We start from the raw sequence: 26,827 nt of genomic DNA, 5'->3' as shown, positions 1-26,827 counted from the left end.
GACTCATTTCTTGAGTTACAGGGTTAAGTGAAACAAAATACACAGCTCATGGGAGTGCAAGTGTCACGTGTAATAGCAACATACGTAACACTTCCCCATCATTAAAATGTATTCACCAAACTGGGCTTCCTGGAGAACTGGCAAAAGAAGAGACCACGTACTAGAAGGAATATTTCATAAAAAAAAAAAAAAAAAAAAAGCTAAATAATGACCATGAATTGTATTACCAGATTGGGATTACTCTCTTATCTACAGAATGCCATAGCAGACCAGACCTACTTGCACTAAGGACACTATACAGGTTCCCAGAATAACTCCAGCATGTCAATTAGATTTATTAATCCAGGTACCAATTTCAAGATGAAGGACAGTAGTGCTGGTTTTATAGTTTGAATGCCCTCAGTTGGCCATGTATTTGAACCCGATTAGAAGGACTTGCTTATGATTTTCGTTCCTCCAGTTGAAGTCAACTTATACAGAGATTGTGATTTAGTACTTTGTTTTAATTTAAAAATATTATTCTATTATATTAAAAGAATACTCCAAGCACCATAACCAGTATAGGCCGCTGCATAGTACGGTGTGTCTTAAGCAACTGCTGTTAAATATAGTTATAAAAAGGAGTGATTAAAAGCTTTAAACAGAACAAATACTATATAGTATATTGCAGAATAGTTTAAGTTCTTTTTAACCCCACAATACAAAAGCTACTTTGTCCTTTTCAAATGCTTGTAACACATGACTAGGCAGGTCTACCATGACTCACAGGAAACTGATCATATATGATGTAACTCTTGATTTGTGGAATTCTCAAGCGACAGATTACAAACTTCAATGGAAGAAGTATTATCTCATGCAGCAACAATGGCTCTAGGATTTTATACGACTGAGCTGCCATACATCTCGTCAGCAAGTTATTACTTTACAAAAAGTCCAACCTTTATTAAAAAAGAGATTGAATTACATCCAGGGTTATTCACTAAAGACTGAGCTGCCAGAAATTCCAGACGAATACCCAAACTGGAAACATAGCTGACTTGGAAAATATTTCTAGTTTGGCCTAAAATTTTAAATAGAAAACATAGAATGTGACGGCAGATCAGAACCATTCAGCCCATCTATTCTGCCCAATATTTCGGAATACTTTGAATTAGTCCCTGGCCTTATCTTAAGTCTAGGATCGTGTGACGGACCGCCTGGCACCCAGACCGGATACCTCAGTCAATTGCTGCTTCCTAGTACAATAAGCACTGCACAGGAACACCATAACCACCGTAAACCCCACAAACCGCCACAGCTTGGTTGGGGTCTCTCTGTCCTCCACCCACCCTGGACCCAAGACCAGGATCCAGTTTCCAGTAGGTAGACCACTCCTAGTCCAGAGAGTGTAGCAGGAACAACTCTTACCAGAGCTTAGTGATTATACTCAGGGGAGTATAGTGATTATAGCAATCCCTAGAGTGAATGTAGTTATCCAATCCCCCAAACATGAGTCTAGACTTCATGAAGGGTAAAACAAGTCTGTTTAATGGAAGCCACAGCTGGCCTTTTATGCAAGTCCCCATGCAAGGGGCACTCCCACATGGACCTTGTGGGGGACAGGGACACGACGTTTACAGCTAATAACAATACAGTAACAAAGTGTGACACTCCCATTACAAAACAAATAATTCCCTCCTCTCTGCCTGTGAGATAATGGAGTCAGATACTGTAATAACTCAATTATCTCCAGGCCAAAAACAAACAAACACACACATATTTTACAAAGTCTCATAAGTACCCCAAAATACATCACATCCCCTGATAGCCCTGATCTGGGTGAACAACATATGCAAAAATTACCCAGTTTAGAGCAGGGATTCAGGAAGTCCCTGGAAGTCTTTTTGACCGACCGCACGCATGGTTTCATACACAAAATAGTTCCAGAGAATTAGGCTGTGCGGACGGTCTATTTCAACAGTCTAAGTAACGTTCAAATTGTCGAATGGAGCAATTTGTGCATCTGGTTCGGTAGAATATTTCTACCGAATGGCGCTCCATTCATGCAATTCTAGTCGAACCTAAATGGAGGTGGAAGTCCCAGCAGTGTTCGTGCAGTCGAGTGTCCGATTTTAGTTCCATGCGCTCGACGACAAAACAAGGCTGGACACGTTCGACTAAACAAGATAGCCGCCACCACGTGTTCGACTACACAAACGGAGACCACCCAGCCGTTCGGCAATTTGGCTGCGGCTAACTCCCAGCCTGGGAGGTAAATAAGCTGCACACTGCACTTGCGTGTGGTCTGACTGTTCGGTAAATGCACACCATAAGTATAATCCATTTGGTAGCCCGATAAACTGAACCGTAGAGGGGAAAAGGCATGAACAAAGCCTTTCCACAGTCCTGAAGCCAGGTCTAATACATGGGCCATAGTCCTGGGGCAAGAGGCTGGCAAACAGGCCCCTCCAAAAACTTGTGGCAAACTCATAGGAAAAGGGGAGTTTGTCGCAGCCTTATGCCTATCCAACACATGCTTAAACCCCCTCACTGTGTTAACCTCTACCACTTCAGCTGGAAGGCAATTCCATGCATCCACTACCCTCTCAGTAAAGTAACAGTGCACGTTTGAAAAACTGTTGCAGAACCAACTTTTACCATTACCTTATTAAAGAAACACTCCAAGTACAACTCGCTTCAGTTAACCCTTAACACACTTTAGCAAGCTACTCTGAGCTTTAGTTCTTAGATGTTTGGTGCTTAGAAAGCAGAGCTGCAGGATTAGGAGGTCACAGCTTTGTGAGAGACGAGGAATGGTTTAACTGAACAATTAAACATTGTAATAAAATTCCGATTGGGATTACAAAACCATTTATAATCCACATTAGAACATGTAAAGTATGATGGGGATTGTGAGTAGGACACACTTCCTACCATAAATTGGAATAAACATTATGTATTCAATGCAAACACAGTGAGGAGGGGATGTTTGTGTACAATTCCATTTCCTTCCAGTTCTGCTCGTCAGAGATTCCAGAGAATCTGTAGAACAGGTTTCCAGAGCACATTACCTTTAAACTCATACAAGAAATACCTTAGCATGAAACAGAACAGGCAAACCATAAAGGGGCACTTCAGTTAAAAAGTATACATTTTATGTTATAGGCGTTCTCAAAACAAATATTGTAGAAGTACAGTATTTAGTTTTTAGAAATCATGAATACTGCATGGGTCCTCAAACTCCATGATAATATGAATACTGCATAATGTAGGGCATGGGTCCTCAAACCATTATACAATATTCTTTATTTTATTCCAGTATCTACAGGCCTTTGACCAGTCCTCAAACTCCAGCCCCCAAGATGTTACTGAACTACAACTCCCATGATTCTCTGGCTATCTATGTAATTCAAAGAATCATGGGAGTTGTAGTTCAGCAACATCTGGGGTACCAGAGTTTGAGGACTGGTCAAAAGCCTGTAGATACTAGAATAAAATAAAGAATATTGTATCATTTCCTCCAAGTGTGAGATTTACCAGTATGCTGGTTTCTAAAATAAATTAACTATAGATGCCAGCCAAGGGTATACTAGACAATAATCTGTTCCCCGTCTCTGCTGTACCCCTTTAAGTGCACAGTATATACCATTGAGTGATGTCAAAGGGAGTACAGATTCTCCTATTAATTCCAAGAAAATATTAGATTAGAGCGATCACTTGAATTTTTATAGGGTGGCGAATGTAATCCAAGCAGTTTTCAGAAGCTATTAATTAAATGCATTGAAATGTAAAGGGCGAGTTGACTTAAAAGTGTCCTTCTCAATTGCCTATTCCTACCAAACATAACTAATAAAAAAAACATTATTCAGAAAATACATAGTTAAAACATGTTCATTGCATATTCCTTGGCAAATGTACAAACTTTAGTTACTTACGAAACAAAAAAAAATAGACGCACAGGAAAACAAGCTCCTTAAGCCTCAGGGTGATTGAACAAGGAGCAGGAACACCTTAAAATGTATTATATTCCTGGGTCAGTGCTGCATATTACGTTCAGCTTCTTCCCGCTTTGTATGGAGGTGCTGAACTTCATCATAGAGATGCATTGATTCAATGAGTAGATGCGGATTTGCGCAGCGTGGCGTTTTGCGATGTATGTGCAAAAGCCTTCTAATGTGGATTGGCTGAGATCAATTTTGATGATCTCGGCCAAGGAAGCGGAGTGGGGGCGGAGCCAGCTGCGGCAGACCCAGATGGCGCTGCAATAAAGGGAAGTTTAATACCTTTTTAAAGAGTGCATGGGGTAGTTAAAAACTTTCGTAGAAATTCATCTCACCTGGTAAAGAACTAAACAAATTCCTTTTAACCCCTTAAGGACCAAACTTCTGGAATAAAAGGGAATCATGACGTGTCAGACACGTCATGTGTCCTTAAGGGGTTAATGTACTCCCAAACTAATCGATCCAGCTGGGATTAGTGGGATATACCAGTAGAGTCACTGAGTACGACTATGCAGGTAAATTCCTGACTGATCGATTTATTCAGGAGCAGATTTAAATATAAATACATGGCTCAAAATTTACACTCACCACTAGCCATTCGCAAGTGAAAATTTAGCACTGGCAAGTAAAAATTCATGCTGGCTCTGGACTCTCCAATTTTGTAGTAGTGAGTATCTTAAGGCATTGTTAGTAGCATAAATCTTGAGATTTTCAGCTTTAATAAATTTAATTATAATGATTGTTGATATGTGCATTGGATTGTTTATGCAGTTTAAATCCCCGTAGATCAGCGTACTGGGAGATAAACTGTGCAGGTAAAATGCTCTGTTTTTGGACATGTTCCATAGCTACAACTGCTTGTATTATATTAACACAAATATAAAAATGAATTTTGCAGGACCTACTGCTAGTATGATATATTGCTAAAACAGGTTTTCACTCTCCCCAAAAAATGTGTGCATACAAACACCTGCAGCAAATTGTACCACCGAGGCTAGAATACTTGAAAATTATTCGCTTCCTAGCCATATTTACAAATTATAACCAACTATATAAAATAAATAAAAGAAAAACAAGTTAAATGCTTATGTCCGATGATATGACTCGTACTAAATACATTTGTTGGAAGGGAATGTTCATGGAGTCACATTGTTTCTTTAATGATAAATTCATTTTATTATAATATCCAAAATATCACATCTGATCACTAACCTTGACATTCTTCAGACACTGCTCACAGCTTGTGTTAGTCAATTGGGAACACACTGCAACAACAAGAATATAATAATTAATAACGGCAGACGTACATTATTGGACATGGCTTTACACTTGTCAATAAAACCTTCAGTTGGTCATTTTTTCCCCACAACACAGTAGTAGCTAACTAAAATGCTCTATATGAAATATGCACACAAAAAACAAAATGTGGATGATAAAATGTACATTATGCACAAACATCTTTCAATAAAGAAGAAACAGGTGTTGGTGTGTTTATACACACACACACACACACACACACACACACACACACACACACACAACCAGAATATGCATTTCAAGTCTGACTTTATTCAAGTTGGTAAAATACAAATGTTTGTGACAGTGTCCATAGCATAGTGAACCAGATAGGGGGAAATTACAGGTCTACAGGCGTATTGTAAAAATGTCCATCTCAGGACCAGTGGGTGTTATATCCCTAATCCACAAAGAGTTAAAGGACCACTATAGGCACCCAGACCACTTCAGCTCAATGAAGTGGTCTGGGTGCCAGGTCCCACTAGTTTTAACCCTGCAGCTGGAAACATAGCAGTTTCAGAGAAACTATGTTTACATTGAGGGTTAATCCAGCCTTTAGTAGCTGTCTCCCTGACCGACACTAGAGGCTGCTACCACGATCCTCAATGCGGAAATAGCAATGAGGACACGCTGACATCCATAGGAAAGCATTGAGTAATGCTTTCCTATGGGCGGTTTGAATGCGCGCGCGGCTCTGGTCGCGCATGCGGAGCGGACGTCGGCAGGGGGAGGAGAGGTCACCAGCGCGAGGGGGGCACCTAATAAACCTATAGTGCCAGGAAAACAAATTTGTTTTCCTGGCACTATAGTGCTCTTTTAAGAACTATTGCAATAAACACAGGAAACAGATCCAGTATCCAAAACCAAATTGTGTGACTTACGGAGATATGAATAAACAGATTGGTAAAAGGACATCACACATTGTAGGCAAGTTAAAAGATTTTGTAATGTCTTTGGTGCACACATAGGTGGATTGTAATCAATTTTTTGTTGGAGATTATATATTTACGCACAGACATAAAAATCAACTACAAGGAGTAAAAACACAAAATAAGTCATTTGTACACATGCTGAAAATAACAGACTGTAAGCTCATTTGAGCAGGGTCCTCTTCAACCTATCATTCCTGTAATTTTTCTTGTGATTGTCCTATTTATAGTTAAATCCCCTCTCTCATATTATTGTAAAGCGCTACGAAATCTGTTGGCGCTATATAAATGGCGATAATAATAATAACAACAACATAAAACGTGAATCATTTATTGTTTTTGTCAAAATGAAAAAAAAAAAAAAAAAAAAAGCACTGATGTAATCTGAAATCAGCCAAGCAAACAGTTAAACAGGAAGTAAAACTACCAGCCAAGTAGTTAACCTCAGAGAGCAGGTTGTTGAGGTATGTTAAATAAACAGCTGCTAAATCATGCAGGTTTGTTTTGCTGAAGTGTGAATAGACACTGGGAATGTAGTTCATTCTTCTAACCCCTCTGGCAAACTGATCATACTGCTACAGACAAATCAGAAGGGTAAAAGATCCAAGAGGACGAGTGACATTCTTGAAAACTCACCAATCTGAATTATGGAATATATTGTGGAACTAGCTCCTCCAGAACAGACAGTAGAAACAGTATCTAGGAGCATTTGTATCCATTTATCAATTATGCTATGTGTGCACCAGTTTAGTAAACTACAGGGATATTCTAAATCAGTTACTGGGACAGGGTTATTCGTTCATATTAATAGTCCAATTAAATCACTGGGCATGAGAGCATTCTTCTTCAAGGTTGTCAAACTTTGGCCTCTCCGATATTGTTGGAGTTAGTCCAGCGATCACCAACCATTCGGACCTCACAGACCACTAAAAACGTACCATTTTGAATTCTGCGGACCACAAACATAATTTAGCTCTTTTTTAAAAAAGGTACCAACATATTTAGAATAATGATCATAAAAGTTCCAGGTTATTAATATGCAATACACTTGTTTAATTATAACAAAATTATTAGTGTGACATTTGTTGCCGCTTGTTTGCAACACAGAGGGCCGAGGAAGGAATCTTAAAGGACCACTCTAGTGCCAGGAAAACACTCGTTTTCCTGGCACTAGAGTGCCCTGAGGGTGCCCCCACCCGGCTCTGGAAAGGGGAAAAGGGGTAAAACGTACCTTTTTCCAGCGCTGGGCGGGGAGATCTCTGCCTCCGATCCTCCTCCGTTCCGTCGGCTGAATGCGCACGCGCGGCAAGAGCTGCGCGCGCATTCAGTCGGTCGCATAGGAAAGCATTTACAATGCTTTCCTATGGACGCTTGCGTGCCCTCACTGTGATTTTCACAGTGAGAATCACGCAAGCGCCTCTAGCAGCTGTCAATGAGACAGCCACTAGAGGATTTGGGGGAAGGCTTAACCCATTAATAAACATAGCAGTTTCTCTGAAACTGCTATGTTTATAAATACATGGGTTAACCCTAGCTGGACCTGGCACCCAGACCACTTCATTAAGCTGAAGTGGTCTGGGTGCCTAGAGTGGTCCTTTAATTTGCAGCGTTTCTGCTTGAAGGCAGGGAAACGACCAGGGACTCTAGGGCCTGGCTTATATTATTTTCACAGGTTATTTGAGCAAAAAACACAGGGTGTTGAAGATATACATATATTAAACCTAAAGAAAGAAAAATAAAACATCTGAAAATAGCAGTTAAAGTAGTAACCCTTTAACTAGGCACCACACAACTGCCTACTTTTAATTAACAGTCTTAGCACCAAAATCATTTCATCTTTTGGGGCACAGCTGTTGACCCTACAGTCTTGCAAATATAAACTGCCCTTTTTCTCAGATACAACATTGTTAACAATGTGTAATTCCTCCACCTCTAGGGGCTTTGAAATAAAATAGATTAAATTATTGAATCTATTTGACGCAGGTAAAGTATGCTATGAGAGAAGCGCTGGATTAGGTTCATAGAAAACCATTGAACTGTGGAAATTGCTGCACGTCTGCCATGTCCCCTCAATCTTGACTTCACATTAGGCGGATAAGACAGCAGTGAAGAGTCAGTGTGGAAGCAGACTTAAAGGACCACTCTAGTGCCAGGAAAGCATACTCGTTTTCCTGGCACTAGAGTGCCCCGAGGGTGCCCCCACCCGGCTCTGGAAAGGGGTAAAGACTTACCTTTTTCCAGCGCTGGGCGGGGAGCTCTCCTCCTCCTCTCCGCCTCCGTTCCTCCCCGTCGGCTGAAGGCGCACGCGCGGCAAGAGCTGCGCGCGCATTCAGCCGGTCACATAGGAAAGCATTCATAATGCTTTCCTATGGACGCTTGCGTGCTCTCACTGTGATTTTCACAGTGAGAATCACGCAAGCGCCTCTAGCGGCTGTCAGTGAGACAGCCACTAGAGGAAATAGGGGAAGGCTTAACTAATTGATAAACATAGCAGTTTCTCTGAAACTGCTATGTTTATAAAACAATTAGTTAACCCTAGCTGGACCTGGCACCCAGACCACTTCATTAAGCTGAAGTGGTCTGGGTGCCTAGAGTGGTCCTTTAAGTTTTATAATGTTTTAAATCAATATTGAGGGAAAATACCAAGACAACTGCTTTTCCTTTTTGGATATCATCTATCAGGATGATCTCTGGTCCAATCCACAGCTTCTCACGGAGAGGCATTAGAGATCTACTTGGCATGCACGGAAATCACTGCGCTCGGCCAATTGGATACATCTCATAGAGAAACACTGAATCCAGTCTGTTAGGATTACTCTCTCTGACCAAGGCTGACTTTGATTTTTTTTATTTTATTATCACCTATTTTTGCCTCAGTTTTTTGGATTTTATTTAAGAAAATGCAGTTTGGTGACTAAACATGTCTATAAGAAGTATTCAAAGCATTCATGATGCCTTCAACAGGAAGTGATTCTAGTGGCTGTCTAATTGACTGCACCTACTGGATATCAGTTTTTACATTCTGATTTCCAAAAGTAAGCATTGACTTATCACAAATGGTAATGTTTACAGTGGTCAGCCTGCAAGGACAACAAGCATCAAAACTACTGTTTTAATGTTGTGATTTGGATGAAGAGTTCCCCCCAGATTGAGTCTGGATTTAATTTTTCATTTGAAAAATGGTTAACCAAAACAATGCAATGTTCATAATAAGGGTCTCTAACAAACAAGATTTTAAGAAGCACTCTAATGTTAAAAAATACAAACCTGTTTTTTAATGTTATACTGTTGCCCTGCTTAGTAAGGTTTTGTGTACCCTCCTCAGAAAACGCAGAGTTAACAACTGAATCTCTTTGCACCAGAACTACTACATTAAGTTGCAGTGGTTCTAATGACTACAGTGTCCCTTTAAGAACCACTGCCTTTGTGGACAGAATGGGGGACAATTTTCTAAAGCTGGATGTAAAAAGTCTTTGAAGCGGCACTGTCTCCAAATGGCTTAGCATAATTGTCAAAGAGCCCTGATGGTTAATTTGCCGCGGATGATCCAGGGGTCCCTTGTGGGTGCCGCCATTTTCTTCTGTCCGGTCCTCTTCTGCTCCTGAAGTGCCAAGAGCTTACATCACTGCGGTACTCCGGAGTACTGCACTGAGGTCTACAGTGGATCCCGTGTGACAGTGCTGCTTTAACCCCTTAAGGACACATGACATGTGTGACATGTCATGATTCCCTTTTATTCCACAAGTTTGGTCCTTAAGGGGTTAAAAGGAAAACAAACACCTATTTAAGGATCACCCCACAATGGTTTGAAGTTGGAGATTTACTTAATTTTCAACTCTCCACAATGCCCTTCTGTCCCTTAGTCTGAGATCATCCGTTTAGATAATCTCAGTCAAACCCATAGTTAAAGGACCACTATAGGCACCCAGACCACTTCAGCTTGGTCTGGGTGCCAGGTCCAGCTAGGGTTAACCCATGTTTTTATAAACATAGCAGTTTCAGAGAAACGGCTATGTTTATAAATGGGTTAATCCAGCCCTCAAATTCTCTAGTGGCTGTCTCACTGAGAGCCGCTAGAGGCGCTTGCGTGATTCTCACTGTGAAAATCACAGTGAGAGCACGCAAGCGTCCATATGAAAGCATTGATAATGCTTTCCTATGAGACCGGCTGAATGCGCGCAGCTCTTGCCGCGCGTGCGCATTCAGCCGAATGGGAGGAGAGGAGGAGAAGAGCTGCCCGCCCAGCGCTGGAGAAAGGTAAGTTTTAACCCCTTTCCTCTCCCCAGAGCCCGGCGGGAGGGGGTCCCTGAGGGTGGGGGCACCCTCAGGGCACTATAGTGCCAGGAAAACGAGTAGGTTTTCCTGGCACTATAGTGGTCCTTTAAACACTAGGAAGAACACTAGGAAGTTAGTGCACAAGCGCAGCAAAACACCCCACTGGGCCAATCAAATTATCTCTATGAGAACATCTGATTGAATAAGTCTGCTATTGGGGCAGAAACGCCTATAGTGGTTGTCAGTATGATTCATGTCAACTCTGCAATGTAAACATTGTGTTTCATGCACAACAGGCAGGGTTAAAGCTACGAGAGCATGGCATCCCGACCATTTCACTGAGATGAAGTGATTTTGGTGCCCATAGAGTCCCTTTAGGAGGGATTTATGCCTCTCACCTTATAGTAGAAGCCAGAGCACCTCCAGGGGAGGGAGGAAGCCTGGATATCCTTTATTGATAACAGATATTAGGAGATTCTCCCCCCCCCCCCTCCCTATTACATAGTTACAGTACGAGTATCCCCTGGGGGTAGGAGAGTTATTACAGTACAAGGAGTGCTAATCTCTAATAGTAGGAGTAGCCCAAACCAAGTCAGATTAGTAGTATATGAACTACAACTCCCATGATACTTTACCAAATCTGAAAGCTAACAATGTATCCTTGTAGATATTACTGTATAAAAAGTATAATGTATGGGGGAGGTGGGGGGGGGGGAAGGGGGGGGGAGTATATATATATATATATATATATACAGACCCTCCCACCTGTCCTGGTACTACAACTCCTGTAATACTGAGCAGTGAGCATGGCAAGGAGCTGGCATTGTAACACAGAGGTAGGGAAGGAGTTTAGCCAATTCTGGGGGTCCAGTACCAGTACTGAGTTGTGTTGGAGAGGGAGGACATATTCTCTATGTAAAGTAAGTAGAGCTTGTTTAGGCCTCTCCGAGCTCACCTGTAGTATCAGACTCTGTATCGGCCATGATCCCGGCCACACAGCCCAGCAAGCACAGCGCCACCGTGACCGTGACCCACCGACCCACGGACTCCATCTTGTCAACCGCCCTCGGAGCTCCCAACCGGTGTTATGATCACTTCTACTCCCCCTCCCCTATCGCAATCTCAACGGCTCCGCCCACTGCGTGGCCCCGCCCTAGAAATACATAGTGAGCCAATCAAAAAAGCAGAGGAAGGCAAAACACGGAGAGCCCCGCCCATGTGTAGCCCCGCCCATTGACCTGTTGCCCACACTTGCGAACAGCAATGGAAAAGAGAGACACACAGAGTGAGTGTGAGAGACAGGCAGAATGAGAGAGACAGAATGAGAGACACAGAGTGAGTGTGAGAGACAGGCAGAATGAGAGAGACAGAATGAGAGACACACAGAGTGAGTGTGAGAGACAGGCAGAATGAGAGAGACAGAATGAGAGACACAGAGTGAGTGTGAGAGACAGGCAGAATGAGAGAGACACAGAGTGAGTGTGAGGGACAGGCAGAATGAGAGAGACACATAGTGAGTGTGAGGGACAGGCAGAATGAGAGAGACAGAGTGAGTGTGAGAGACAGGCAGAATGAGAGACACACACATAGTGAGTGTGAGGGACATGCAGAATAAGAGAGACACACAGAGTGAGTGTGAGGGACATGCAGAATGAGAGAGACACAGAGTGAGTGTGAGGGACAGACTGTGTATCTATGTGTCAGGGTGTGTATCTGTTTGTCAGTGTGCCTGTGTAGCAGTGTGTGCATCTGTGTGTCAGGGTATTTATCTGTGTGTCAGGGTAAGCATCTATGTGTCTGTGTATCTGCATGTGTGTCTGGGTGTGTATCCTTAAGTGTGTCAGTGTATGTATCCATGTGTCAGTGTGTGTCAGGGTATGTATCTGTATGTGTGTCGGGGTATGTATCTGTCTGTGTGTCATTGTTTGTATCTGTATGTCTTTATATGCATGTGTCAGTGTCTGTATCTCTGTATCTGTATGTCTGTGTGTGGCATCTGCGTGTCAGGGTATGTGTCTGTACGTGTGTCAGTGTATGTATCTATGTGTCTGTGTCAGGGTGTGTATCTGTGTGTCAGGGTTTGTATCTGTATGTTAGTGTATGTATCTATGGGTCTGTGTATCTGCATGCGTGTCAGGATGTGTATCCTTAAGTGTGTCAGTGTATGTATCTATGTGTCTGTGTATCTGCAAGTGTGTCAAGGTGTGTATCTATGTGTCATGGTGCGTATCTGTGTGTCAGGATGTGTGTCAGTGTATGTATCTGCATGTGTGTCAGTGTATGTATCTATATTTCACTGTATCTGCATATGTGTCAGTGTATGTATCTTTGTGTCATGGTATGTATCTGTGTAACAGTATGTGTGTCTGTGTGTGTGTGTCTGTGTATCTGCATGTGTCAGGGTTTTATTCTGTCTGTATATGTATGTGTGTCAGTGTTTGTATCTGTGTACCTGTATGTATGTTTTGTGTGTCTGTGTTGGTATCTCAGTGTTTTTATCTGTATGTTTGTGTATCATTGTATCTGTGTGTCTGTACATCTGTACCTGTATGTATGTATGTATGTCAGTATGTGTATCTGCATGTGACAGTGTTTGCATCTGTGTGTGTATCTGCAGGTGTGTGTGTATCTGTATCTATATGTGTCAGTGTTTGTTTATGCGTGACAGTTTGTGTGTCTGGGGCAGAGGTGTAACAGGGAGAGCCTGGGCGGAGGATTAGCAGGGATAGCCTGGGTTGGAGGAGAAGCAGGGAGAGCCTAGGGCAGAGAAAAAGAGAAAAACTTATACATTTGAAATAAATACAAATATATTAATTACAAACATTTTGTTAATGAGAGGGGTACAATTTATGGAAATGGCTGTCAAGAGGTACTCAAATGAAAAAAGGTTGGGAACCACTGCATTATAGTATCACCAAGCCCTCCTGCGGCAATTAAAAGGGTTACAAAAAATGTTACAAAAAACGTCCTTCTCTGACGTCATCGCCAGGGGCGTCACTATTGAAATTGAAGTCAGGAGCACTGAGTCTCCCTTCACAAGCTGCATAAGCACTGCCACTGTGGAACTATGTTCCATCCTTTTCCCACCAGCAGCCAGAGGGGGCACTGTGTTGGGAGGAACTTCCTCCTGGGTCACAGAGAGCAGCGCAGGGGAGAGACAGGGAGAGGAAGCTTAGCTCTGCACAGAGGCATGCAGCTGCAGGTAAGTCAGTGTGTGGGGTTCAGTCTCTGTGTGTGTAGGGGGGGGGGGTCAGTCTGTGTGTGTGGGGGTCAGTTTGTATGTATGGGTCAGTCTGTGTGTATATGTGTCAGTCTGTGTGTGTATGGGACACAATGCAACCCCAATACACATACACTCACAATGCAGACCCTAGATGCGCACACACTTTACAGGTCCTTTCAGCACAAACACAATCTTCAAAGCTCCTATACATGAGCATGTGCTCACACTACAGCCCCTAGTTACACATAGTACACTATAAACAGACTCCTCTATACACATACCTCACCACAGTCCCTTCTAAACATCATGGAAAATTGTCTTGCATCTCCTGAAAAGGTTTTCCAATTTCCGTAAAAAAGGTGTCTTACCTGTAATAAGGAAGGCGCAGCAGTGGAACTACAGTGAGTGCTGGTGTTGCGGTTACACCAGGGCCCATCGAGTGGCCCGTGCAATTAGGGTTACCCGATGGGCATGTGTCTTCAGGGTCCCAAAACAGTTTTTGCACCAGGGCCCACTCTACATTAGTTCCGCCACTGTGCAGCAGCTTCCCCGGCAAACAAGCTCTGCCCCTGCATGGAAGATCGTCTTTCCGTACGCTCCGCCCCCAATCTCTGGCTGAGACACACACTGACAGACATACACCATACACACATTCTGACAGACATACACTCTCTGACTGAGGCACATACATACACTGAGACACATACATACACACACACATTTTCTCACACACTCACAAATTGCTATTTTTAATTTAAATGCACCCAGCCTCCCTACCTTTGGGAGAGCTGAGTGGATCTTTCCCTGGTGTCCAGTGGGTCTCTTCTCAATCTTCCTGCAGTTTCTCTCAGCTCCTCTGCGCGCTCTCTGTAGTGATACCGAGGCTGGAGTGACGGCATGTCACTAAACAGCGCGTGAGGGAGCAGAGAGGAACTGCCAGAAGGTTACTGCTGCCTCGCATACCGCCTCCATGCTACCCGGGGCTGTCGGCTTTAATGTTTCCTGCGCGGCTTAGCAAAGGGCTGACAAATGCCAGGCGCCAGGCGAAATGTCTAGTCGTCATGGCGACCTGGCGCCTGGAATTTGTAGAGCCCTGTGTATGTATGTATGTGTGTGTGTATATATAAGTATATATACACACACAAATATATACACATTTTATAACTGCCCCCCTACTTTGTCCCTGGCCTCTTATGTGCCCCCCCTAAATATGAATCCTGGAGATGCTACTGGTCATCACGAGGGGGAACCTAATAGGAAAGCACTGAATTAATGCTTTCCTATGGGTATTTAGAAGACACTGGACCTCCTCTTGCAATGTTTTCAGTTGCAGGGTTAAAGCAGCACTGTCACTGTGTGCACATTTTGCAGCATTCACAAAAACCACCAAAAGTGACATCACCTATGGGGAGTTGAGGGGCAGGTAAAAGTGAACCTGTCCCTCACAAGTGTGGCCATCTTCCCCGGCAGGAAGTTTTATATAGGCTTTTCTATGTTAGCTATTGTAAAGCTTGGGGAAATTTCCCACACTTTGCAATATGAGTAATAGCACTGTGATTGGTTAGCCAGTGAGTCTACCAATCAAAGTGCTCTGACAGCCAAGTCTCGCTTCTCTCGCCAAGTCTCTCTCACAGTCATATGTGGGGGTCTTATTGACCCCCATACAAGTTTTTTTTTAAGTATTTTTTAATGTAGTGGTTGGCTAATAATTAATCTTTACGCTGTTGAATTTTGTAAGCTATTTACCCACTGGCTGCTAGCAGACAAATAGCTTGAATTTTTTTTTAATCTGGGCCCAGATTTGCAGCTTTTAATCCAGATTTTTGCCGTCCTGGAGCGTTCAGCCCAGCTGAAATCCAGACCAAATTTAGGCGTGCTCGAGTCATGACTTACAAAATAAGATAACTTGAACAATGTCTGGATTTTGCAGTTTGAGTAGTTTCTAAGCAACCTAAGGGGTTTTGCCCAGTTGGACTTTGAATAACCCAGAGAGAGTGTGAGGATCGGACGGAGTCACAGTGCGAGGGACTGTCAGAGCTTACCGAACCATAATCCTTCTGGCTCACTTCCGGATTTCGCCGATCGCAAACTCCTCCAACCCGCATGACGCGTTGCTACCGGCCTTATAGGGAAGCAGCTCCAAATTTGAGACACTTAGGCATTTTGTTTCCTTGTGAATAAAGTTACCGCTAAGCTCCATCCTTGTCTCCACGTGTACTGAACCTGAATAACTCCCTCATGACTCTGCTGCTTTCTCCTGCCCTTTGGATCTGGATTGTGACTTGACCATTCTTCTGCATTCATAATTGTGGTCTCGCTTTATTATTTTTCCTGCTTGATGGACTTTGTTGCATATTATACTAAAGACCTTTCTCTGCTAATTCCTGCTTGCTGGACATTGCTGAATATTTGGAGGCATTCTATGCTAGTACAATTTTTCAAGACTTTGTTGCTTACTAATAATTCAGTTATTTATCGCTCATTCTTCCCTGCCTAATCCTATGCTAGTTCTGCCTAATAATCTACAATTTGCAAAGAAAGAAAATTAAAGGGACACTATAGTCACCAAAACAACTTTAGCTTAATGAACAGTTTTGGTGTATGGATCATGCCCCTGCAGTCTCACTGCTCAATTCTCTGCCATTTAGGAGTTAAATCACTTTGTTTATACAGCCCTAGTCACACCTCTCTGCATGTGACTTGCACAGCCTTCCTAAACACTTCCTGCAAAGAGTCATCTAATCTATACACTTCCTTTATTGAAAATTCTGTTTAATTTAGAATGTATCACCTGCTCTGTGAATAGCTTGCTAGACCCTGCCGGAGCCTCCCATATGTGATTAAAGTTCAATTTACAGAGCAGGAAGTAAAACCAAAACCAAAACTGCTTCATTAGGCTAAAGTTGATTTGGTGACTATAGTGTCCATTTACATAGAAATATATATATGTGCCAAGTTATACATTTATAATTTTTTTTTTAAATTTAAATTGGAGAATCTCTTGAATCGTGAAGATATGTTTTACAGGGACTGAAGCAGAAAGTTAGAGACAACGACACAGAATGTAAGGGACAGTCCTCTGTCTTAGTCGCTAAAGTGAGAACTGTTTGTAATTCAAAGTGAATTTCAAATTTAAAGCCAAAATAGCCAAGCTGGAAAAAATCTCCATGTTTGCTATGCTATCAGTTTGGCTACTAAATTTGAAATTCACTTTGAATTCCTGTCAAATTTCACTCAATTGCCCTGATAGTGTGAGGACACATCAGAGGCAGGATGTGCGGAATATACCAAGTACCATGAGGGATTTATTCAATTTAAACTATTATACTTTTATAATTAAGAGACTGAGAAATTATCTACGTACAGGTTCAAAACTTTTTCAAATTTGTTTGAAGTATTGTTGATAGTGTTATAAGTTCCATACTCTTTTGGGCTGTGAGGAGGGATATACAAACTTTCCTATGTTTTTAAAGTGTCTCTCTCACCTTCTGGGGTCTTTCATATTTTGCAAAGACCTCTTGCAGCTGTCCCTAGCAGCCGCCATTTTCTTCCGTGGCATCTGTTTAAGCTCCTGGCGCTTAAAGTGCCAGGAGCAGACATTATGGCTGTACTCTAGCGAATGGATGAGAGTAGAATACTGATGTCTATAGAGGAACCCGCAGGGACCCAAAGACAAAGCTCTTTTCCCCTTTGCCCACACTACTGACAGCTGGGAGCTTGAAAGAGCTTGAGAGCAGTAGGTTTGTCTTTTTTTCAAGCATAAAAAAATTACATAAGACAAAGTAGTCCTTACTTTGTCTTATGATTATCTTTTGACTAAATTAGAATTTCAGTGAAACTCCAACACAGTGTGTACCAGCATTTCATAAAAGTCCACAGTAGCCCCCACGTGGAAGGCTTGCCATGACTGACAAATGTTGGTATATGTTGATACTATTGGGTACACGCAGATACATTTTTTTTAAAGAGTACTGAAGAAAAAATGAAAAGAAAGCAGATTTCCCAGCTACGTGATTTATATATCTAGTCACAAAAATATAAAGTTAATGATAAAAGCTTTATTAGTGCTTTGGATATTGCAAGAAAATGTGAGTCAAATTCACATTCACAAGATAGAGGAGCATTTTGTTCTGATGGGCTTTTTAAATAGGGCTTTAGTGGTTATGATACTTGGAGTGTTCCTTTATCTCCTAATATAGTTTATGGTGCTTATGCAATGATCGAATGTTTCATGCAATGATCGTGCCAGGCCGGAATCAAGTCATCCTGGTCTCTGAACTGTTGTACATGTTAAACCGGATATAGCAAGATTTAAGATATATGGTGGAAAAGCTCTCATACATAGCTTCAGTAGTGGTAAGAGCAGGTTATGCAGGAGGTACAAAAAACACAGTACAGTAATCAGCAACAAAGAAATATTTTTTTTTTTTTGTCAATCTGTCTTTTTTTTTTTTTTTTTTTATAAATCTTTATTTTTGGTGCAAGTTGCATGAAGGTTATACACTGCTTGCAAGCCATTTGATACAAGTGTTTCATATATATACGTAAAGTGTCAAACAATATGTATAACATCACAAGTTGTGTTCTCTAGCTGGCATGTTGCACATTTTGTGGGGTTTGGTGGTCTGTCGGGTTGTATTGAGTTGAGCTCTCGATAGGTTTGGGTTTGTGAGCCCCCTCTATGTGTAGTGTCGCGTGAGGTGTGGACCAGTGAGGTATGCGGGTTCTGAATCTCCTTAAGAGTGTGTAAGAGGGTTGATCGTTGAATCCCCGGAGGAGCCGGTCTTATGTGGTGGTTGCTATTGTGTACTCCGCAACTTTGTGTGTCCCTCTGACCTCCAATCGGTCCCTCCCTGGTGTGGCTAGAAGGGGGGGGGGCATGTCCTGAGCTTATTTGTAAATATCTTTTTATTAAACTTTTCGTTTTTGTTGGACTTGCAACATGGAAGAGAGAAACGTGGACTCGCAGGTCCCTCTGGTCATTCACAGAAGCTTATACATTGTAAGGCATGTCATGACGTACGTGTCTGGGCGACTCGCAGGTCGCTTTCATGAGTAAATAGTATGTGTATTGTGGACTCGCAGGTCCGGTGTTACACGGTGTTTAGTACTCTTTTTTTTTTTTTTTTTTTTTGTAAATATCTTCTTATTGAACCTTTCGTTTTTGTTGGTTTTGCAACATGTAAAAGAGAAACGTGGACTCATCGGAAGGCATATGATGTCGTACGTGTCTGGGCGACTCGCAGGTCGCTTTCTTGAGTAAGTAGCATGTGTATTATGGACTCGCAGGTCCGGTGTTTCCCGGTGGTGTTTCGTACTCTGTTACATTCAATATGCACCATTTCTACGTTGGGTGGTTTTGCATGCCCCACTGTTGTGTTTTGTTTGTCTTTTCCCCCTGCCCACCCTGTAGCCTCTAGGCAGTAGTGAGGCATGTGGCCATCTGTTGTATAGGGTCCCTTCAGGACGTGCAGCCCTCCAGTGACCCTGTGTCTATGGTCCTGGATGGCAGTGTTGTGGGGTGTTGGCCCCCTACCTTAGTATGGTTCGGTTCTGCCCAGCGGTGTAGGTTGTGCTGATGGGGATAACCTAAGGGGTATCCTACGACTCCTTCCAAACTCATTAGCTCTATAGCTCACAAAACTGGCGCACTTCCACCCCCCTCGCTAGCGGGGCTGCAGGCCGCCCCGGGCTCCGCATGTGGTCGCACCCCAGCAGGCGCCGTAGCCTTCCCCGCACACCCCCGCGGGGTCGGCCCAGGCACCGCCCCCCGGGTCCCCCGGACAGCGCCCCACCCCCTTTTGACGTGGGGCGGGAGTGAGGCATCACGGTTTGGGCCAGGTGTGGATCGTCCCGCTAGTCTCCCAGCGTCCTCTCCTGGGGATTGTCTGTTCCTCCCCCCATGGTCAAGTGCATAGTCCGGAATGCCTCTGTACCCACCCGTGCCAACCATGGTGTCCATGTGTCTAAGTATGTCTGCGTTCGGTCTTGGGCTGAATACCAGATCTCCTCTGTGACTCGTAACTCCTCCATTCTGGTAAACCATAGGGAGAGTGTTGGGGTTGTGTCTTTTTTCCAGTACAAAGGTATTAGGTGTTTTGCGACATTAAGAATTCGGATGGTCAGGGAGCGTTTGTAACGTGATGTGGGGGTTGTCGTGTGGTGTAGGAGGTATGGGGCGGGCTGGAAGGGTGGGACCTTGTCCGTGAACATGGCCACCATGGCAGCTATTTTCTCCCAGAACGGTACTATGAGTGGGCATTCCCACCATATGTGAAGAAAGGATCCTTCCCCTCTCTTGCACCTCCAGCAGAGGCCGTCCGCGTCCAAATGCATTCTCTGTAAGCGTTCTGGGGTCAGGTACCATTGTGTGAGAACCTTATAGGCCGTTTCCTGGGTTTTGCTAGCGATTGCGCAATGGTGCACTAGGTCGCAGATCTTGTGCCACTGGGTCTCGGTAAGTGTTTCCCCTACGGCAGTCTCCCATTTGGACATGAAGGGAGGTGGGGGGTGTCCCTGTTGCCGTTGTAGCATGGAGTAGAGGTACGAAATACTATGGGGCATGGGCTCCGGGTCTTGGCATAGCTGTTCGAATGGCGTGAGGTCCCTATATATGTCGGGATGTTGTGGTATAGCGGTGATGTAGTTCCTAATTTGGGTGTATCTAAATGTTGTCATGAAAGGCTGGGTGGGTGTGCCCGTGAGCGTCTGTAGGGACACAATTTTCCCATTGGCGGTCATGTCTCGGAGTCTGGGTATGGTTTGAGGGAGGACGCAGCGGAGGCTCCCCGGTCTTACCCCCGGTTCGAACTCCGGATTGTACGCCAGAGGTAGTAGCGGGGACGGGAAGGAGGAGAGGCGTAGTTTCCTCGCTTGTGAGTGCCATACGGTTAGGGTGGCGGTGGTGAAGGGCTGTTGGCGAACTAGCCGCCTACCAATCGATGGGTCCAGCCACAGGAGGGCTGAAAGGGGCCTGCCTGCGTGGTGTGTTTCGATGGCCTTCCAGGGTTTGCTAATTCCCTCTTTTGCCCATTCCAGGGCCCGTTGCATGTGGCATGCTTGGTAATATAGTTTAAAATCAGGAACGGCCAGGCCTCCTGCTGTTTTGGGGAGTGTGAGTTGTGTATACTTGAGTCTGGGTTTGGTACCCTTCCAGATAAATTTAATGAGGAGGGTGCGGAGTGCGGAGAAGAAGGTGGTAGGGAGTTGGAGTGGCAGTGTCTGGAATAGGTAAAGTACCCGTGGGAGGATGTTCATTTTGGCAATGGCCACCCTGCCGAGCCAGGAGAAGTGAGGTGTGGCCCATTCTGTCAGGTTCTTCCGTAATGTTGCCATCAGTGGGGTGAAGTTCATATGGTAGAGTTTGGATAGGTCGTCCGTGAGCTTCACCCCCAGGTATTTAATAGCGGTGTCCTGCCATTGGAAGGGGAAATTTCGTCGGATTTGGTCTGCCCTCTTCTGGGGGAAGCCAATGTTAAGAATAGAGGATTTAGCGTAATTGATCTTGAGGTTGGCGATGTGGCCGTATGTCTTAAACTCTGCCATGAGGTTTGGGAGGGAGATTTCTGGGTTTGTTATAAAAAATAGCATATCATCCGCATATGCTGCGATTTTGTGGTGGTCTGCCTCCACCGCCACCCCCGAGATATCTGGGTTGTCCCTTACCGCTTGTAGGAAGGGCTCCAAGGCCAGGATGAACAAAAGCGGCGACAGAGGGCAGCCCTGCCTGGTGCCATTCCTGACCGGGAATGCGTCTGTATAGACCCCATTTATGCACACCCTGGCCGTGGGGGACGAGTAGAGGGCCTCTATCCACTGGCGCATGTGGGTCCCCATGCCAACATGCTCCAGTACTGAGAACAGGTAGTCCCACGCCACCCTGTCGAAGGCCTTCTCTGCGTCCGTAGAGAGGAGGAGAAGGCTCTCCGAGGTGCGCTGTGCGTGGTGGATCAGGGAGAGGGCCCGGACCGTGTTGTCCCGGGCTTCCCTGTGGGGGACGAATCCCACTTGGTCAGGTGAGATTAAGTCTGGTATGTGTGGGTTCAACCTTGTAGCTAGTATTTTGGCGAATAGGCGTAGGTCGCAGTTGAGTAACGATATCGGTCGGTAGCCCGTGCACCGTTCGGTATCTCCCCCCTCCTTTGGCAGCAGGACAATATTGGCCGCTAGTGTTTGCTGGGGGATAGTATTTCCCTCTGTTATAGAGTTGAAGGCCGAGATAAATTGGGGGGACAATGTGGCCAGGAAGGTTTTATAGTATTTGAGGGGGAGGCCGTCAGGGCCTGGGCTTGTGCCGGTCTTTGAGGATTTAATGGCTAGGGCCAGTTCCCCTTCTGTCAGGGGCGCTTCCAGAGCCTCCGCTGCGTCTGTGGAGAGTTTAGATTTAGTGTATTTAGAGAGGTATGCGTTCATGCGGGTCGTTCCCACGTTAGGGTCCGCCCGAGGGGTGTGGGGGGGGATCGCGTAAAGTTCCGTGTAGAAGCGGGTTACGGCTGTGGCGATTTGATCTGGCATGTGGTGTAGTTGGCCTGCGGCGTCGCGCATGCGTGCAATATATGTCGTGGAGCGTTTTTTGTTAATCATTCTGGCCAACAACCTGCCGCACTTATCTCCCTCTGTGTAGAAGAACGATTTAGTGCGCTGGAGAGCCCTAGTGTACGATTGTCGCAGGGTCCGTGCTAGTTCTTCACGGGCTGCTGTAAGTTCCCCGAGAAGTGTGTCGTCTAGTGTTTGCTTGTGGGCCTGTGTTAGGGTCCCTATCCTGGCAGTTAGTTCTTGGATCGTGTGGTCCCGTGCCTTCTTCAGGGCAGAGGAGTGTGAGATGAGAATTCCTCTCATCACACACTTGTGGGCCTCCCAAGTCAAGAGGGGGGATGTGTCCTGTGGTAGGTTCTCGGCAAAGTAGTTTGTCAGGGCTTGTTGTACGTCTTGGGCCACCTGTGGGTTGGATAGGAGGTTTTCGTGGAGCCGCCATGTCGTGGTTTTGGGTTTGTGTAGTGGCGATGTGAGTTGGATCGTGAGTGGTGCGTGGTCGGACCACATTGTCCCCCCTATGGCAGCGTCCCGCAGTCTGGGTAGATAGTAGTATGGCAGAAAGAAGTAGTCGATGCGTGTGTAGCAGTCATTCGGGGTCGAATAGAAGGTGTAGTCCCTGGCTGTCGGGTGTGTCGCCCTCCAACAATCTGTAAGCCTGTACTGGTGGAGAAGTTTACGAATTTTAAGCAGTGTGGGGGGGGGTGTCGATGAGTGGCCCCTGGATGCGTCCATCGTCGGGTGTAGAGCGATGTTGAAGTCCCCACCCAGGACCAGACAGCCCGTCGTGAAGTCGTGAAGGGCCCGGAGTACGTCCCGGAGGAATCTGTCCTGTCGCGTGTTTGGGGCGTAGATGTTGGCAAAGGTGTAGGTTTCGTCCAGGATTTTGCCCCTAACGAATACGTATCTGCCCCAGTTATCAGTCATGGTCGAGTCAGCTACGAAGGGTATGGATTTGTGTAGGAGTATTGCCGTCCCCCTAGATTTCCCCTCCGGGTTATTGCTGTAGAAGCCTTGGGTGTATATATGGTTGCAGAGTTTCGGGGCGGCGTTGGTTTTAAAGTGGGTTTCTTGGAGGTAGACCACATGGGCTCTGGTTTTCCGACAGAGGTGTAGAGCGTGTGACCTCTTTTCGGGGGAGTTTAATCCCTTTGCGTTTAGGGATAAGAAGGTGAGTGGGGCCGGTGCGTATTTGGGTGCGGGTGTCGCCATAATGTCAAGTCCCACGGGTGTCTAAGTCGCCCCGGTCAGTGAGGGCGGGTGATGGTCTAGGTAGGTAGAGCCCGGTCCGGGGGACGCAGGGCTGAGCAGGGGAGCGGATATCTCCGCGCAGTGGAGCAGAGGCACCGGTGTCAGGGGGGTAGAGATCCCCCGGCCCGGAGACCGGAGTGGGGGATGGCCCCCCTATACAGTAGACACCGACCTCACGGGGAGTGGAAGGCGCCTTGTCAACTCGCCAACAGCGGCGGTTGTGTATCAAAACAAACACCAACGGGTGTAACTTAAACCTGTGAAAATTGCTGTCGCGCCCCCGGGGCGAGTTTCCCAGGGTATGGCCGGGTTCCGGCTGTAACTGTAACCTGTTGTGTGTCTGCAGGGGCTCGCCCCCGGGTCCCGACGTTGTCCTATCTGAAGGGAAGATGCACTAGCCTACCTAGGGTGTGACCTCCTTTCTACAGTGCGGGTGGTTAGGATATTGGTGGATCCCCCCTCCCCCAACCCATTCCCCCTCTGAGCATCAGTGTAGTCCCGTGGTGCCATTCCTCCGTCCCTGGAAGTGGTATGGGAAGCCTGTGTGTCCCCGAAGGGTATCCCGGTTAACGGACCCCCTTGTGGGTTCCCCCTTCTGTGTGGTGGTGGGTTGCATCGCTCTGGTTGCAGCAGGTCTCTGGGTTGTGTACGCGGATGCTCATACTATATTGCATATAGAACTGTACCCTGGTGTAGCGAGGTCTGGCACCTATCCCAATGTTGCATGCGAACCCCTATACCCTGGGGACTTGCACGTGCGCCGAACCTGAGGTATAAGTAGTAGCCAGGTGTGGGACATGCAGGGGCATATCTTGTGTTGTACCCAGTCCCATGGTGTTAGTAGCGTGTACGGGTGTGTACGCAGTGTGGCATGTGCACCAAGGAGTACCGTTAGCCTGCCTGGCAGGTCTACACATATATATACACATTCACATAAATACACAATATATACACATTGGTTCATGTAGTGCAGTATACAAGTCTAACAGTAGCAGGCGCGAACACCATATTGTACAGATATAAAGCAATGCAGGGTACTAGGGGGGCATGTCAAAAAGGGAGCCCCACAAGTAGGGGGACCTGCGAACAGCTCCTAGGAAAAAACATCTCATGTGCTATACAATGCAATGGGCAATTTGAGCATGCGCGAGCGTGCATATGGGGCTATACACCAGCCGGCACATTTACAGCGGTCAATGTAATGCAGTAGACAATTGTGGCGGGTGTGGGCATTTATGCCGTGGTGCCTGCACTGCGGTGAGCCGTTTTAGTGATGGCGGGCGCAGAAACAGTGGTGTGCAGCGCGGGGGGGGGGGTAGTTGTGACCTGTGCGTGCGGGTGATATGCAGCGCCGTGGATAGTTATAGCATACGCTGGCACATAAGCGGTGGGCAGTTGCAGCATGCGTGGGCGCGTGTGCCACAGAGACATAGGGCAGTAGGTGCACCCAGCGGGCCAGTGTCAACCTTGGCGGACATTGTCAGGTACCACGGTCCCCTGGGCCATATCCACCGCCACACCTAACGCCATCGGGGTAGACAGGGCCCTCGTGTCCATGGTGGCGCTTCTGTGCGGCCTGGCTGTAGGTGAAGTGTGGCTCAGCAACTGTCCGCCCGGCATAAGGATCAGTTCTGTGGGGCGGAGAGACAGGGTGCCAATGTGGGATGTCCAATTGGTAGGTTGGCTAAGTTCGTATCTGGGGACAGTGTCTATGTCCTGGAACGGGGCTATTAGCGCCCTGGAGGGGGTCAGGCTGGTGTTGGGCGCATTGTGGGGGGGGAAGGGGGGAAAGTCATGCCCTCTAACGGGCGGTACCTGTGGGCCTAGTGGCCTCCTGGCGTCCCCCTCTAGTGCGTTGCGGCAGTGCCGGTCTCGGGTAGGGGTTTCTTGCGGTGGTATAGATGTCCAATGGGTCAGGCCATCTCATGTTGATGGCAGGCAGTTGGAGCTCCGTGCCCAGTGCTATGTAGTCGCTGTGTGTGCGGACCAGGAACGGACCTCTCGGCGTGTGGACAAGCAGTCCCGTGGGCATCTGCCATCTGTACCGAATCTGTTGGGCCACCAGTACCCTCGTGAGTGGTTTCAGAGCGCGTCGGTAGGTCAGGGTAGCCGGTGATAAATCTGGAAAGAGTTGCAGGTCTTGGTTCCGGTAGGTGAGCGATTGCCGGCCTCGTGCTTGTTTAAGGATAGTCTCCTTTAAGGCAAAATTCGCCAGGCAGCATATGACATCCCTGGGTGGGCTATCTGGCGTGCCCTTAGGACGGAGGGCTCTATGAGCTCTTACAAATTCTATGGGTGTCAGGCGGTCGCGGCCCAGGATCCCATTTAATATTTCCAGGAGGATTTCTTGTAGCTGCTGGGGGGAGTCCTCAGTTTCAGGGAGGCCGCGCAGTCTTAAGTTATTGCGTCGCCCCCTGTTGTCCAGATCCTCAATATGTAGGGCCATGCCACGTACCTGTTCTGAGGTGGTGTCTGCAGCCTCTGCTAGTGTATTCTGTGTTTCCCTCAGGCTGTCACAGGCTGCTTCTATGTGGCTCACGCGGTCTGACAGGCCCTGCATGTCAGCTCTCAGTGCCTGGATGTCCTGCCGGATTGTAGCTCCCATTTCTGAGGTGGCCGAGCGGAGATCTTCTTTGGTGGGCAGTGCTCTCAGGAGGTCTAACCACGGGGGCTGTTCTGTGCCGCCCGTGAGCATGTCTGATGCCGGTGATGACGGCGCGGACTCCTCCGACGCCATTGATCCGTCGGCGCCATGCGGCTGTGTCGCGAGGTCTGCAGGGGTCACCAGGAACTGGCGCAGGGACGAGGTAAGCTGTCCCTTTTTGGGCTCTGGGGTCTTCCCGGTCTGTGGGGTCCTATTTGGTCTCCCCATGTCGGCAGTGTAGCGGGTAGGTTGCGGTTTTGGCGGCGGGACCCGGGCGGCGGGAAAGTTTAAGCGGCCATGTTCTTCGGCTGCCAAGCCACGCCCCCGTCAATCTGTCTTTTATTGAGGCATAAAATTGCGAGGATACAGAATGAAGAGAGGGAGATGATACAAATACATACAAGTAGGGGTCATAACAGCTCAGTATATATCACCTCAGATAATCGTCTGCCTCTTTTTATATTTTAAGTAGATGGGTCAATGGCTTACACGTAACTGCGTAATAATAACATAAAACAATAAAATAAAACAGGCTTTTGATTAACTAGTAGACACTTAAGGAGGATTAGCCAAGCATCAGGTAGTGTGTAGTTCAGCATTAATCTGCTCACAAGGTAGGGAGGACTCTTTGCACATTGAGATGTACATGGCGGTTCTGCACTATTTCCGATATGTAGTTACTTCCACCTAGGTGGGC

At 46.1% G+C, this 26,827-nt stretch overlaps 1 protein-coding gene across 1 annotated transcript in view; it reads right to left on the bottom strand.

The window, feature by feature from the left end:
* The window catches only part of PTTG1IP (PTTG1 interacting protein), a 29,797-nt gene extending 18,214 nt beyond the window's left edge, over positions 1-11,583 (bottom strand). The window contains exons 1-2 of the mRNA XM_063428720.1: positions 11,436-11,583; positions 5,193-5,245 (exon numbers count right to left, since the gene is read on the bottom strand). Coding sequence (XP_063284790.1) covers positions 5,193-5,245; positions 11,436-11,532 — 150 coding nt within the window. The 5' untranslated portion in view covers positions 11,533-11,583. The remainder of the gene's footprint in view (positions 1-5,192; positions 5,246-11,435) is intronic.
* Between the last annotated feature and the right edge of the window lie 15,244 nt (positions 11,584-26,827).

This window comes from Pelobates fuscus, chromosome 8, assembly GCF_036172605.1.
Source record: "Pelobates fuscus isolate aPelFus1 chromosome 8, aPelFus1.pri, whole genome shotgun sequence".
Taxonomy (NCBI): domain Eukaryota; kingdom Metazoa; phylum Chordata; class Amphibia; order Anura; family Pelobatidae; genus Pelobates; species Pelobates fuscus.
This window is presented reverse-complemented; position numbering and strand designations above follow the sequence as displayed.